The sequence below is a fragment of the Chroicocephalus ridibundus genome, chromosome 8 (genome assembly GCF_963924245.1).
Source record: "Chroicocephalus ridibundus chromosome 8, bChrRid1.1, whole genome shotgun sequence".
Taxonomy (NCBI): domain Eukaryota; kingdom Metazoa; phylum Chordata; class Aves; order Charadriiformes; family Laridae; genus Chroicocephalus; species Chroicocephalus ridibundus.
This window is the reverse complement of record NC_086291.1, coordinates 4580948-4597326: the sequence shown is the minus strand read 5'-3', so window position 1 is coordinate 4597326 and position 16379 is coordinate 4580948. Positions and strand designations below refer to the sequence as shown.

The 16379-nt window shown below is 39.1% G+C and overlaps 1 protein-coding gene across 11 annotated transcripts in view; it reads left to right on the top strand.

The window, feature by feature from the left end:
- Window positions 1-16379, top strand: part of FGGY (FGGY carbohydrate kinase domain containing) — a 327607-nt gene that overhangs the window by 182989 nt on the left and 128239 nt on the right. For 8 of the 11 annotated variants that reach the window (XM_063344960.1, XM_063344959.1, XM_063344961.1 and 5 more), the window contains 3 exons: window positions 9942-10154; window positions 12048-12159; window positions 13943-14094. In XM_063344960.1, the coding sequence (XP_063201030.1) occupies window positions 9942-10154; window positions 12048-12159; window positions 13943-14094 (477 nt within the window). Of the gene's footprint in view, window positions 1-5153; window positions 5358-9941; window positions 10155-12047; window positions 12160-13942; window positions 14095-16379 lie in introns of those variants that run through there. The other 3 variants (XM_063344966.1, XM_063344968.1, XM_063344967.1) reach the window with 3 other exon arrangements.

Below are 16379 nucleotides of genomic sequence, written 5' to 3'. Positions count from 1 at the left end.
CCATAAGCCATTCTTCCTTTAACCATTCTTTTCATTATGTTGGAGGTTGATCTGTTTCCTGAGAACTGGTAGGTTTACAGAAGAGGATCAGAATAGCTCTCCTGTGTGTTCCTGTTTTGTATCTCCGGCTTTTCTAATGAGTCACTTTTTGAAATTTTTCCTGGTACCTTCCACTGGAATATCAAAGAGCCTGGAGTGCTAAATCAACAGTAGTGGCATGGCCTTGGTAGAAAGGTGTTTCTGAGCTTCATTTTCAAAGGGAAAACTCTGATCAGCATTGTCTTTTTGGCTCTTGTTAATACCTTCTGGTTGGTGTCTTGAGCTGCCTTCAGTTTCCCCTCTGCATTTCCGCATGTGAAAGGGAAAGTACTCAGACCGTTCATAAAATAAAGTCTGAAAAATTTGTGACCTTCAGCTGTTTGAGGCAAGCAAGCGTACGATCTTAACATCTGAGATGTTTTGAGAAAGTCACTGTAGGGAACTTATAGACAAGTGTTGGCCTGATACCCTTTCAGGCTTGTCTTTGTGGGAGTTTGAAATGATGAGACTGTTAGGATCATTAAGAAGGCAGATTTTGCATTGATAAAAACAAAACAAACAAACAAAAAAACCCAGCTGTGTATGTAGGAAGAAGGAAGAGAACTCACTGGGTTCAGATGAACAGATGTGATTCTTTCACTGTAAAAAAGAAAGGGATGTAGACATGTACGGTCTATCTAGAGATCTGATTTTTGTGCAGAATTTGTGTTTCTTTTAACCTAAGCTAATGTGCAACCTCACTTCCTCTTAAATAGTTATGACAGGAACTTCAGGGCTAGTGTTTTTGGATTTTCAGCCCAAATAAATGTTTAATTTTAAAGTGACAGATTACTTAGGGCTGTCATTCTTCTTGTGCTCTTACTATGCAAGAGTGAACAAATACTGTATTGTAAACTGTGGATTTGGCGTATAGACACATGTTTGCTTCTGGGCTGAGCATCTTGAAAAAAATGGTTTACAGCATGTCTTTAAAAATTGATTTCACTGTTGCATCTACTGCTGGTCTAAGTGTTCCAGTATCTGCCAGGAGTAATTATAGACAGTTGGTTCAGATGTTGCTTAAATGTGTAAGCCTTGATGGGAAATGCAGTGGATTTCAGCCAGAATGCTAATTTTGATGTTTTGTAATTTCATAAAACTGTGAACTCAGAACAAATTATTTTTATACTGATCTACTGGTACATAGTCACACAGCTAGGGCCAAATTCAACCTTGATGTAGCACTGAAATCTACAGAACTGATAAAAGCTAGAGTATCAGCACTAACCTAAAGTTGACTAATTTGGTATCCACAGTAGCATAATAATGGCTTTATTTACCTAGGATTCCGGGTAAGCGTATGTACCCTGCCCTGAAGCTCATGGTGCTGAGGCTGGTTTGCTCCAGGAATGCAGTTTAAAGCTAGTGTGCATATGTTAACATGAACTTCAGTTGTGCCTTTTGAATTGCATTCTGCTTCAAGTTATATTTTATAATATGTATTTTATATTTTGTAAATTAAGATTATTGTGCTAGGGATATGTTTACTGTGTGCTGCTTTTGTGTATGTGTGGTGGAGTTTTTTTATTTTTATTGCTTGTTTCTCCATTTCTGTTAGCATACAAGAGAATGAAAAAATACAAAAGTCACAGTACAGGGATCTATCTCTCTTTTAGAGGCAATGAACAAAGATTGTTCTTTCTGTCCAGCATGGGGCAGGTTTAAGTGATAGAGATACAGGAATAAGAAAGATCTTAGCGTTAGATTAATAAGCTGATGGATCCAACCACTTGGATCCATCAGTCATTTTGGAGCCTGTTGCCTCCTTTCAACTAGTCATGAAGCTGTTACAGCTAGAATTTATGTAATAATCAGATGGCATTTTTTTCCCCTCACAGTCAATGTAAACAAGATAGTGTCTTCTTTCAGAGCTTCAAGCATTCTGCAGTGTCATTTGGGACATGTCTCTCTGCCAAATCATTAGCACAGCCTTTAGGGCTGCATGCAGCTGCAGTGTCAGAGGAGGGAATGGATCTAAATATGTTGGTGTGCGTGAATTGTATCGATTGCTGTTTTCAGGGTGTGGAAAAGAAAGCGTGCTGCTATATACCTTCTTAATTCCTTAGGTTTTCCTGCATGAGAATTGTGTCTTGGCATAAACTGATCAACATTTCCTCTGACAAATTGTAGGTTATGGCAAGCATTCAAAATCTTGCAGATATGTGACCGCACCTGTGATGTTCACAAGTGTCAAGAGTTTAATCCCGCACTACTAATATGGCTGGGAGTTTTGCCACTGACTTTAATGGATGCAGGATCAGACCCTGCCTATAAAGTGATGGCCCAGTCCGAGCAGGGCAAGAGAGCCCCAGAGGGATTTGGAGCTGTTGGGTTTCCCCAGTAGCATGTGTCTTCTCTCCTCATCTCACTTTGTGTGTTCATATTGCTCTTTGCTCAGCCTTCCTTTTTCCTGAGAGCTCCTCTCTGCAGCTGTTTCCTGCTGTTCCTGGTGTTAGACGATCAGTAAAGCAGAGAGCGAGCTGAGCTTGTTCTTTTGTGCAGCGTGGTTACGGGCTGGGGAACAAATGGGGCTGCCCAGTTTACCACTGTCATGTTGATGATCTTGCAGTGATATTCCTGGTCGGTTTTTGGTCTCACAGCCTCTGACTGGGCAGCCTGGTTGCTGTGTGAGGCGTGCTGCGGCATTGGTCTTATGCCTGTTGCAATGCAGAGTCCATCAGTGCCCAGGTGTGGGCGCCTTGATCTTCCTTCCAAGGAAAACCAGAGTGAGCAGTAGCCTTAAGTCTTCTCCAAGCATATAGTTGTGAGGAGCTCCTCGATTCCTGTGTTTAGACACACTTTGAGGGCCAATGTAGTGGGAATTGCCTGAAGTTTGAAATCCCTGGCTTTCCATAATAGGGCCTCTCTGTTCCCATCAGTTGGGACCAACATGTTTTTCTCCTGTGGGCGTCTCTGAGCAGTATCTCTGCAGTCTTAGGAAAAAAAGAAACCAGTGTTGGGATAGTTACTTGCTGCTTATTAGTACTTACTACTGCACTCTGTTATGGTACTTATTATTGCCACATCCAGGAAGAATCAGGAAGCAGAAAAATGGCTTTTGACTTACCTGGCCATGTTAAGATTGTGAGTTCAGCTCATCACCCATGGTCGCTAAATAGCTGCAGAGAGCCTTCTGGGAACAATTCAGAAGGCGATGTAATTGCAGCTGCATGGTGAAGGCAAATACGGAGCAATTGCTTAATGTCTGCTCTAGCTCAGGAACTCAGGCACGTCAAACAAAACTAGCAGGTGGCACGCTCCGAACAAATGAAAAGACTTTTTCTTGCATTGTTTACACAGAACTTTATAACTTATTACGACAGTAGTTTGCAATTGCAAAAGTTTCCCTGGATTCAAGAAGAGCACAAACAAATTTGGTGAGGAAAAAGCCTTCAAGGTCTCCTAATCCTAAAGATAAAATTTCTGCCTCAGGAAGTGCTTCTACTGTAGATAGCAGGAGGAAGAAGGTGTCTTGGGGAAGTATTGCTGGATGAAAAGGGCAGGCATGTGCTTTTATTATGGCTTCTGCTGCTTGTGGCAGGATACTGTATTAATTGGACCTTTCATCTGACCCAGTGCAGCCACGCTCTTTAATCAGGGTTCAGAATGCTGTTTTTATTTGATCAGTGGTACTATGGGCTGTATCTGCCAGTGTGAGTTCAAGAAAGTAACTGGAAGGCAAGCATCATTTTTCTGTTTTAGTACAATCTCTTCTAGAGCAGATTATAAAGAAAAACAACTCTGTTGTACAATTAAGAGCTTGATATTTGTTGACACCGGTCATGCTGACATCTTTCTGCTGTTCATGAGTGAGATATCTATGTAGGCAGTAGAAGCTGAAAATAAAGAAATTTTGGATCTCATTTCTTAGAATAATTTGTTAGTCATTTTCATTTCTCCGCTAATTAGTTACACCAGGATAAACCAGGATATGTTTTACTTTATATCGGAGCAGGTGGAAGAAGTTTGGACTGAAAGTATTTAAAATACAAAAGATAGAATTAAAGGGCAGAAGGCAGTGATGAAGTAATGGCTTTGTCTTGGATACTGAGAGAGGGGGAAAAAAAAAGATATGGAGAGACATTACAGAAGATTAGTACATAGTGAATTATTTATATAGGGAGAAGGAGATACTAGAAAGTAGTAGAATGTTTTCAGTCCTGTGTTGGGATTTACTGAGACTATGTTACAGTGTTAGGGGGCAATTAGGAAGATTTTGGTGGAGCAATCTAGGTATTACGGGACTGGGAGTTGGGGTCTGATTCTACTGCTAAAATGAGGTCTCTTCCACTATTTGAAGCTGTTTTTCCTTGTTCTAAGATGTGAGAAAGGTCTACAGAATTTACCAGGGAATGGATGAAATAATGGATGGAAAACAATCCAGAAATGTTTGGATTTTAGTGAAGAAGCATATTTTCTCTAGCTTGGTTTTTATTTATGCCAGTTTTGTTATTGTTAACACAGTCCTCACATTCCTAAGACAGAGATCTCCTGCATGTACGTGTTTCTGTTTTGGGAAGGGAAAAGGGGAGATGAGGTTTGCTTTTGTTCCTTGTTTTTGTTTTGTTTGCTGTTGGGTAGCTGAAAAATAAATGCTTGTTGATAGTTATAGCATAGTCCCTTGGGCATTTAAGGTTATTATTCTATATTAGTACTGCCCTTCAGCGCAGTGTTAGAATTCTCCGTCTGCTCCCACTCTCCCACACAGACATGTGCCTTCTTTGTCTCTTCACATCCAAACAGGAATTAAAGATCCTGTAAGAGGAAAGGGAGTTCACTGTCTTCAAGAAGAGATGGCCACTCTACCACCACCACTTCTGTTAGTTTACTGTAACACTAGAAAGCCAACAAACTGCTGAATTTCCAATATAATGTCAAAAATGCTTCTTTCATTTTATCTCCTTTCTACAATTGAGAAACAGCTTTTATTTAGCATATTTAGATCTTTTCACAGTAAGATTTTGAAGCCTAATTTGAGCCTGTTAATCTTTTTCTCGGTAATCCATGTAAAAGCACAGCTGCACTACTAAAACCATACTGTTTGTCCGTGGTCGCTGGGTCTGGGCAACCTGCAGCGTTCCAGAGATCAAAGTTTAAAACAGACGTGCCAGCCCTTCATAATTCCTTGTATTTGAGCACATGATACCACAAAATCTATACTTGCTGCTGATACATACTTCTGCTGAGCTTCTGCCTGCGTGCGGGTGAGTGTGCAGCCTTCCTGTGCTGTAGCTTTAACACAAAGGTACATCCTGGCAATTTGATAACCGTGAATTAAGGTAGGATAGTCTGAGTTTAGTAGTTAGTTGTAATGAAACAATCATCTGGTTACTTAGTCATTCCTTTTAAATTAAAGTAAACAATGTTAAGGATTTTCTTTTTTTAAAGAAATATTTTTGCAAATGACAGTTTCACCCCTCCTTCTTTTCATTGCCTATGTGGGAAAACTAGCACATTTGTTTAAGGATAAACTGGGAAGTCTGTGGTTTCCAGCACGCACATTTTGAATAATATTTATACAGACTATTATTTAATGGGCCATATAAATATTTATCATATGCTGTAGCCCTTTGATCATAAATGCTTGTTTGAAAAGCCATTCTGTCCCTGCTGTGATTTGCAAAGAAAGAGGCCATTGCTGTTTTAGTGCTTGGAGGGAATTTTGGCTTCTTGTCCTGTCTTAGGAGTTGTAGTCATGGACTAAGGCGGTCAAGCTGGACGTGTCTTTTAAAATGTTTTGGGTTTTTTTTTTCTCTCTTTCTGTTTGCAGATTCAAATAATAAGTTCTAAATACAGGGCGCTTATTCTGAAATGGGCAGGCAAAGGTGTATTGAAGTTTTGGAGGCCTTTTTACTTGGCTGCAAGAAGCCAGGCTTCCTGAGTTAGGTACTTCAGGAGTGTAGAAGGTAGTGGCATTATCAGCAGTGCTTTCCACCTCTTGAGAGGTCCACAAACATGCATTATCCATGCATCAAATACTTTGGTGTCTTGGTAGGAATATTGCACTCGAGGAATTGACATGTCTGACTGGACCTTTGGGACTTTTTATTTCAATTGTTTTTCTTGTTCGCTCTTTTCCTTGTGATTGCATTGACTGCAGAAGCTGTATGCTAAGACTTCAGTAGATACAAAATCCAAACCAAAGTTTTATTTGCACAACCAAGTTTTCTTTACACATGGCAATGGATCTTGGTGTCCAGACTCCAAAGCAAGAATTTTGTGCTGGGACCTTCTTCTACCTCTGAACTCGCTTCCTCTTGTACCAAAGGAATCTTCTGTAAAGAAAAATGAAAGGCAACATTCCTCTTTAAATTCTTATTAAAGTACTTTGGCTAAATATTTTCCACCAACCACTGCTGAGTTCTTAGGTTCTCAAGAAGTACCTTTAGACAGAGTCCCTAATTGGTGACACTTATGACCTAGAAATGACAGTGCTTTTTGTGGATCCGATTGACAAGTAGGTGACATACCAAGTGATTGGTATTGCAGAAAAACCCTTGGCATCAAATGATGTTTTTGCAAGCAGATCAGATCCTATTGCAGAGACTCTATACTTTGAACAGTAACGTAGTGCTTGCTGTGCTTGAAAAAAAAGGATTAATATTTACTTTTAGCCTTTTTTTCGTAAGATACTGAAGTTTTGCTTTGTAAATCTAGGTGAGCTTTACTCAGAGAAAGACCATTTAAAATAGGTTTGTGGTTCTTGTTTTTGGACTTTGTCACTTAACTCTTTCTTATGTACACTGATTTACAGAAATAAAGTAGTGGATATGCGTAGACTGATATGTACTGCTGGAGCACATAAACAAACTCTGCTTCCTGCATAGTCACTCACACATGCACGTCCTGGTTGCTTAGTAAGGAAAAAAAGGAAAGTAAACATGACATGGGCTGATTGGGTTCCAGGTTTCAAATGTTTGTGGGAAGAATCCAATGCAAAGCCATAATTTTAAGTGCTGAGTAGGAGGTACTATGAGCTTAATTCTCTAACATCTGTTAAGCTTGTTCTCTAAGTAGCAAAAACACATTAATGAGCTAAAATCAAGGCTGCCGTAGATGGAAGAGAAATCAAAAATCAGAGTAATTGTGTGTGTGTGTGAGAAGGAGGCAGGATGTAAAATACTCCCTTTGCTATTTGTATTTTGAAAAAAGCAAGTAAGAAGCAAGTAAGCCTATGTTAAAAAAATAATCTTCTTTGCAGTTTGTGGTTTATTCTTGTCTTTTTATGAGTCAGCAGCTATAAAGGCAGTGCCGAAATAGGGAAAAACAGGGAAATTCATGAGATAGTATCAGGAACAGTCTTATGCAATTTCTTTGTAGGAGAATTTCTTGCAAGTAGCTAGCAGCATCTGCAGCCAGCCTTTTAAGCTTTGAGGAGAAGGAGTGCAAAATTAAAAAGTGAACGTCATCTGTTGAAAAGAATGTCTTAAAACTGCTTTTACAGCCAAGGGCTAAGAGGAAGATGTAGAGTGCTGTAAGTATCCCCAGCTGACAGATGTGGTATTAATCACTGATATCAGGAGAATTGTCCTCTCTGTGACAGAGGCATTAGCTTTTGTTAGTCTGACCAGGTCATAGAGCCAGAGCCAAGAAAATAAAGTGAGCTTTCTTGCCAGTATTCCTAGGTGTTAGACTCATGGCACACCATTATTTTTAGCTGATTGCTCATCGCTTGAACAGATGACCTTGCTTAACAAGATTAGTGTGTATTGCCCCTGATCTGCTGGGCAGAATCAGTATGCTGAAAGGGAGAAGCTAGTATTTACAACAGTACCGCAATATGCTCTGTAGCTTTGAGTTTTTTCTAGTTTCTGATACTGTTAGAAGCTAGTGATCTGTACAGCTTCCTCTAGTGACCCTGCTGTGGTGCACATAGAATGCAGTGTGATAACTGCTTTGGTTTGTACCAAGGTGCTTAGGAGCTGTAGTGATGGGACAGAACTCCCTCATGCTAATGCCGTCCGAGCGAAGAACAAAAAAATGTTCCCTGGTCCCCAGTGGGAGTCTAAGCATGAAGTGGTTACCAGCCAACCAGAGATGGGAACAGCCACTTACACGGCAACCGTATGTTCAGACCGACACCCAAGGACAGGTCTTGACCTATACTCAAGATGTTTCATGGGGAAAAAAAAAGGGCTTGGTTTTCTGTCTTGTAGAAATAAAACAATTCAAAAACATTGCTTCCTAAGTTGAAGGCAATTTACAATTTACAGCAGCTGTTACTGTCTGAAGGTAGAAAGAGGACTTTCACTGTTTTCTGTTCCACCGCTTTTTCTGTCAGGCTTTTGGTATACTTTGCCACTAAACTCTAGTTATTTAAAAAAAAAAAAAAAAAAAGGATTAATTTGAAATGTGAATAATCCCATTGTTCTACTAAGCGGTACTTTCTAAATCTTTCCCCCTTTGCCCATAACTCTGCCTCTGAACAACCCATCTTCCATGCACAGAAATAATCCAGGTCACTTCTTTGGGAGAGATGGGCTGTTTTTAAGTAGAGCCATTTTGGTGCTCAGTAAATACTGTGTATTCATCTGATTATAATTGATCCATTCATTTTCTGCAAATCAGAAACTATGCATCAGCTGAGTTTTGTGTGTTTTAGAGTCTTACTAAGAGATTCATACAAGCACTAAATGTGGTACTTGTCTGACATTTTAAATACTTTGTATCAGCTTTTACTTAGCACTCTCCCAGCTTGATTAGAATGTAAATGTTAACTATTAATTAAGAACAAACTGTGAGAAATTAAGTACAGTGCATTTGTCACTGTATTAAATGTCAAATAGTTAAACGTAATATAGTGAAGTAAGCAACTCATTGTGAATAATTAAATCAATTAACTTAACCTCACTTTGTTCTTGTAGGTTGTCAGAGAGTAGGCAGAGATTTCCTGGGATCCTTTCATAACTCAACACATTTTCAGCAAATTATTTTCTGAATCTTTAAAATTGTGTGGATCGTGGATAGCTCTTAAAAACTAAACCTTTTTTTGTGTTTTTTTTTTTCTTTTTCTTTGAAGGGCTCAAAAGTGGGTAATAAGTGCCAGATTGTCACTTAGTTATTTTAATTATCAGCATCACACCACTTTTTTTTTTTGGGGGGGGGAACTGTTTTCAGATTCTGCAGAAATTTGTCGTGACTCACCGTCTCATTCAGCCGTAATATGCCACTCATGAGCTGGTTGTCTCTATGGGAGGCAGCAGCTCTTGTCTCCTCATTCCTCTTAAGGTCAGGATTCAGTAGAGCCATGCACAACACCCCTTTCACTAATTGAGGAGTGTAATTTGTTTGCATTGAGGCAATGACATATCTGTGGTGATTCTTCCTGTCTCATCTAGAGGTGAATCCAATTTACCAGGCATCAGCAGTTTCCCCATCTGCCAGAGCTCAGGAAAACCCATAAGTCTCTGGATTGAAATTTTCCTCCTGTGTTAAACACCAGCTCCTGATTGTTGCTGAGTTTGGAACCATACCCTTTCCTTCCCTTCCTGTCTCCTTCCCCCTTTTTCCCTTTATGTGGGCATAATACTGTATGGCCACAGCTCAGTTCCTTGATTATATGAGTGCATGAACTTTATCTTAGCATGCATATTCTTACTTGCAAATTTACAGTTTGCTTTTCAGGAGCTTCTGTGCCATGAAACTTACAAACATTTGAAGAAAAAAAGTACAACTAGTGCAAGATTTGAAAATTAATTAAGATTTCAAATCAATTAAAAAATGCCAAGTGGAGACTTCCTGCAGAAAAGAGTTACCAAGCAGAGTACCTGCACAGCATCTCTCCTGTCCTGTCCAGCACAGTTTTGCATCATCAGTCATTTTATCTGTTTTTAACCCTTTTTTTTTTTATTTCCCCCCAACAGGTTTTGTTAAAAATGCATAGTAAGAAGCAGGCTCCAGTAAAATACTACATTGGAATTGATGTTGGGTCAGCAAGTGTTCGCGCGGCTTTGGTAGACGAGTTTGGGACAGTAGTGGCACATGCAGATCAGCCAATCCAAATTTGGGAACCCCAGCCAGACCACTACGAGCAATCCTCTGCAGGCATATGGGCTGCCTGTTGCTCGGTCACAAAGGTATGCAAAAAAAGAGAAAATAAAGGAGATAGGTGTTGCAGGTGGCTCTTCAAGTTTTGAAAGTTTAAAGTCTTCCAGTCACTGGCCTTTAACATCCAGTTCTGTGCATACGGTATTACTGTATAACTGTAACCATTCCTGTGCATTAAAACACCTTGAGGCTATGGCAGATGTAGCCTGACAATGTCTGTTATACAGGTGAGGAGCTGAAGGCCAGAGTGAAAGAAGCTTGTGATACATCTGAAAATAGAATAAAAGCTCTTCCTTTGCACTGTTAGCTCAGAGGGTGGATTTACCCACTGCCTTCAGGAATCACATCTGTGGATTTTGTTTCAATGGTGTATGTTCTAGACATGAGACAGTTCTTTGAAGAGTCAAGGTTGCTCAGAACCTGGTAATGCATATATTTAAAGATGTGCATTGTGCTGCACTGGAGTCACAAAGGAGCATTTATTGTAGAGAAGTTGTAATCTGGTGCCTAATATAATCTCTGTCACCTATGATCCTCATTAAGACGCCTGTCCAGAATTATAAGACCAAAATAAATTATATATGTTCGTGGATAGTATCAAGTATAAAACAAGATTGAAATAAGCCCTCTGATCCAACGATCTGCCTGTACGTGCTGGTGGTGAAAGTAAATTAGTGACCTTGCTTGGCAGTGCACATGGTAGGCCATTTCATCCTTCTTAATAAAGCCCCAGCCTGCTCCATGTTCTAAGGTTGGCTTTTTAAATATTCATGATATGCTTGGTAATTTGCAGATGGACAGTTCACTCATTCTCTTTTTATTGATCAGCCTTTTCAAACATTAATGAGCTTGGCTCTGCAGAAATGCCCTGAAATGAAGGAGACGAGGTGAGGGGGAAGGAAGGCAAAGAAGGGAGTGACAGGAGTGATAAGGAAGAACAGCTTGATGTTAAAGCAGAGCAAGTCTTTTATTCTGTTTATTTGATTTTTCTCATTGTGAATTGCTTTGTTCTTGTTCTGGACCTCTTTAAATACATCTCTTATATATAAGCAATAAAACATGGTCTCTGAAACTATAGCTTTACAGAGCCAGTAAGAGACTGGCACCGTAGCAAGTCTAGTGAAAGTCTTTCGTTATGGTACTAATTAAAATAATGATATTTTTATTGTTGCTGAGAAGTGGCAATTTATTACTGCGTTACATTTTAGGTGTCTTGCAACCTCACTTGGCACTTAATCCATGTGGGTGTTGTGTTTTTTTTTCCAGTGCTGCTGGAAGCCATGAAGTTCAGACCTTTTGGGGTGGTGATATTTTTTTGGAAAAATCTTCCAAAAAGTATGCTATCCGAATTCTTGGTAGCAGAGCTTTTGAAAAGATGTGCATTGCAGAGCTTTATCACTGCTACAGGTTTTGGCCAACTTTATTTTTAGGACCCTTCACTATTGAAAAACAAAAAGTGGCACAATATTACCAAAGCAATTCTAGAAGATCATTGCTTCCACAGGTAGGAGCCGAGTGAAGTAACTGATGGAAACACTTGGCTCTAATCCTGTGTCCATTTTTCACATGCCGCTCACATACAAGCTTTCAGAAAAGAGAGAAAATTAACATTGCTAGTTTTCTGCTACCTTTATTTTCTGATTTTTTTGTGGTTCCTGCTTTCATCCAGGGCTGTGACTAATAAGATTAAAAGGCTGTTAAACAACTCTTCATGGGTCTTTGAATTTGGTTTTGAAAAGCAAAGGATTTTTGGTAATTTGGTGTATTTTTGGTTAGAGGTGATAAAGAATACTGAATCTCAATTTCTGAGTTTGAGCTTGCATTTCTAACTTGTAACTCATTTTCTGTAGTCATTAGTTCACATGGTACATGCATATATATATGGATATATTTGTATTCATGTGTGTTTTGTATATTTGCAGAAAGTTGTCTGTGGAGTAGATACCAGCCAGATTCGAGGGGTTGGTTTTGATGCAACGTGTTCCCTTGTTGTTGTGGATAAACAGTTCCAACCTTTGGCAGTCAACTGTGAAGGTAGGATTCCAGCACAAAAATTGGTGTTACCGTACATGTTTTGTCACTGATGTGAGTGAATGTACAATTTCATCCAAACGCCAAGGGATGGGGTTGACTCTTGGAGATACAGATGATAGAAAAATCTTTTACAAGGGAATTCTTCTCTGGTTTTATTATTTTTCATTCTACTGCAAAATTAAATTTGAGATGAGAATTACTGTTTGGTAATTTGGCTAAATGTTTGGTATCCTAAGATCAAATTCTTTCATCTTGGCACAAAGAAATTTCTTCTTAGAGAAATCTATGTTCATTTTTTTGTGTGCATGTTTTCTCCTCCTTCAGACTTTACTAATCATGACTTTCATCGTGTCTATAAATGCCCATTCACATTGGCTAAAGGAATGCTAAAAATGCAGCATTGGTGTAGTCTAACTGCATACTCTGTCGTGGAGCTGCAGGCAAGAGGTTCAGCTTGTGTATTTTATTACCCTGGTGTTCTGCCTTTGTCTAGGACAGTTCTAAACTTAAGAAACAGTCTGTGACCTTTTTCTAAAAATTCTGATAATTTATAAGTTTTTGAGTAGATGATTCAGAAGACTCAAGAAAAGTCTATGATGCACTTTTTTTCAGTGAATCCTGTTTAAGATTAGGTGTGTGCGAAATCAGTAGTTACAGAGCCATAATCACAATTCTGTTGATGTTCCCTTTCTATTCTCAGATCTATTTGTCATCTCCTCCTAGCCTTCTCAAAAAACCAGCTTTGCCCCCAGAATGTCCTTTGCTAAATTTAAATGAGATTATTTATTTTTCAGTTTGAGAGTCTCTTACAGTCTGTTCAATGCCTAATGATGTCTGGGGCTATTTTTGGTCTATTGAGTCAAATCAGTTCTCATTTTTTATTCCCTAATATCTCCAAGAACTTTGAGTTTACACAGTGTTGTTGTTAAGTAGAAAGACAAGAATGCACTGAATACTGTCACACTGGTATGGACATGCAACGGTGTGGTTTCAGGCAGTTTCACAGTTGGAATTTGCATTTAAATCCATGTTAGAAATAATGGTGTGCCTCATACTTCTGCCCTGTCTTGGAGTATGGTTTCAAGATCATGCACGAGTGGTTGTGTCATGAAGTTGAGTGTGCAGCGTACTTAGCAAGAGAGGAGTCCAAAGTGTCACCTGGATTACTGTTCCAGCTGTCTAGCAGGTCCTCTCTAGGTTAATTTTGATAAAATATTCTTTGCTTCTTGCTCTCACATCCTATGCAGACTTGCCAAATGCTTTTTCCTTCCACATCCAAAATAAAAGCATTTCAGCAAATTACCCCTCTGAAACTATTTCTAAAAGAAATTAGGGTAGTTCTCATAACAGTAGAAAAGGAGAGAGAATCCTTGTAACTATCTAGCTAGCTGACTAACTGAGTTAATTTCAGTTTATAACATAATTGCTCAGATTTTTTCACATTTTTAGATCATAGTCACCAAAAGGCTTCATAGTTTTAACTAAATACTTTGTCAAGAAGTTTGAGTTCTTTGAATGAGATACAGTCTACAAGAGCATGGTGTTTCAAAGTTCTTGGGTGCTTACAAGCCTGATTGGTTTCAGTCAGCATTCTCAGTGCTCAACATGTCTTAAAGTTGGCTCAGAGGGCTAGAATTTTATCTTTAGATATCTACTGTGAATTATTAAAGCAAATAGAATTCGAGGTTTCTATGTAGAAGTGAAAGCGTGAAGCAGCTTAGAGTCTAGCAATTTGCAGTACTGAGGTGGGGTTAAACTATCTTCTTTTTTTTTTCCCTCCAAGGACAAAACTATAGGAATGTTATTATGTGGATGGACCATCGTGCAGTCAGTCAAGTTGAGCGCATCAATGCAACGCAACATAAGGTGTTGAACTATGTAGGGGGAGTGATGTCTGTGGAAATGCAGCCGCCTAAATTGCTCTGGATAAAGGAAGTGAGTACATCTAAGACTGTGATGCATTTTTACTAATAATTAATACCCTTTGTTTTTTAATTTTGGAGAACAAAATTTCTAAAACAAAAGTCTTCAGCCTTAGTGTTGAACCCAAAGGTGTGCAAAATAAGGCCAGCCTTAAGTTGTGATGAAAATGTTTTGAGGTTCTTTTTGACCTCTCAGTTATTTGGAATTATCTTTGATTTTATTGAAATCTAGTGTTTCCTGATTGAAACATTTCATAAGCTTTTCTTACCTAATTTTAAGGTTAGCTATACCTACAAATTTAGTTACAGGTAAAGAATGAGTCTGCGAAGTATCCTAGGATTTAGTTATGGAAGCATATTTCCTGCTCCAACTACTGTAGCTGGGCATGCTTAGAGGGGTGTAAGTGCCACTTCTGGGATAGATTTATAGCAATTTAAACACCATCTCAGCATTGGGTATCCTGCCCAGAGATCCTGCCTTTGAGGCATTGCATCCAGCGGTGAGGGGATGTGTGATGTCTTTGGCTGCTCATAGAGAAACTGTTCAGTTAGAGCTTCAATTTAGTTCTGTCCCATTTGTAGGAAGTAGACTGTAGAGGGAAGGTGCTCTGTTCATAATGTGGAACTCTACCTCTGTCTCTTGCGTTTAAATTTTGTGTGTTACGGAATGACATATGGCCTTTTAATAGTAACTGTCAGATAAAAGGAGAAATGCTTGCCACTTGAATTTTTTATAACCTCCCGCCAATCTGGCTTTTACATTTGGTCTCAGTGATGCTTGCTGTCATTCTAACAAAGCCCAAGTGTAAGTTACTTGCTGCCAGCTTCAAGCTAAGTCTCCTGTCCTTACAAACATGAAACATCATATAGTAACAAGGTGCAGATTGGGGAAGGTCAAAGGAATTAACTGGTAGAAGCAGGTACTGACAGAGTAATGATAACAGAGGATAATTAATGTTGTTTGTAGATGCTGTACTGAAATACTAATATCCATTTACTAGTACGTTCCATCTTGAGCTATGAGTATCATATGTTGGCCGTTTTATAAATAATAAAAAGTAAGCTGTAAAAACCTTAAATGAATCCACTGTGTTTAAAACATTTTTATATTGCAAGGTCTGGAATATCAGTACCTGACTGATCAGGAAAGGCCAGATTATTGGGTCTCCAAATGTGGTCACACAGAGATGTAAGTCTAGGCTATGGCCTCAAAGCCCTCTGACATAATTGCTATAGTATAAAGGGGAGAGCAAGTATTGCAGGGCTTGTTCCTTCCATGAGCACATGGGTAGGAAATAGAACTCACCTTACCCTACATGCCAGCCAGTAGCAGAAATTGCCTGGCAGAAGGGCATTACGGAACAGGGCTTGTTCATATGTCTCCTTTCAGCTCCTGACGTACCAGCTAAAGAGATTATTATCCTTAAGAGAGGGTTTTTTACTTCATTATCTGCTTGCTGAGCTGCTCACACGACAGTTCCTGCATCCTGAGTGGACTAGCAAAGACATACTGTTAAACTGCTTAAGCTTACCCTGCTTAGCTCTGTCACCTTAAGCAACGTTTACAGTAGCACCTCAGCTAGCTCATGAAAAGGAACAATAACATTTATTATGGAGTTGGTTGTAATCAGTTGAGATGTGGGCATGTAGTGATAAACTTCTTGCCTTCAGAGAGGTACATGATCGAGTCTTTGCTTACTGCTTCTATACTTGTTGCAGAGTAGGAGGGTGAAAGGATTGCATGAAGAATTGGATGGTTTATTTTCAGTGCCAACCACAGTAAGGTGCCTGTGTATTACATGACTTTTAGGGCAGCAAAGGTTGATGTTAGCCTCTGACAGCTGAAATTCAGCCTCATGTAATGCAAGCGTTCTCACTTTTTGCCAAGGCAGGCAAATTTTACACTAACTTTGAATGTCAGGTTTTCCAAACGAGAGCTGAAACACCAGTTTGTACATATGTTGTTATTCAGTGAAGCGTCTTCAAGTGGTCTACAAATAATAAATTAGTTACGTCTCTTCAGATACTTTGTTATTAATGTTTTATAGATGAATAAACTGTGACACAGGTATTAAAGGTATGGTCAGGAAAACTACTTATAAAATGGTACTTAATGTTTCCTTCATGTTTTTTGAGTTGTATCATTTTTCTTTACTGTGCTTAGTGTATTTCCCTCCTGCTAATACTATACAGTTGCCAGAGCTGTAGCAGAGTGAGATTTTGATCTAGCTGATGCACCACAAGGAAAAAATATTCTATTCTGATTGCAGGATTATTTCTTAAGTCAGTGATAATACA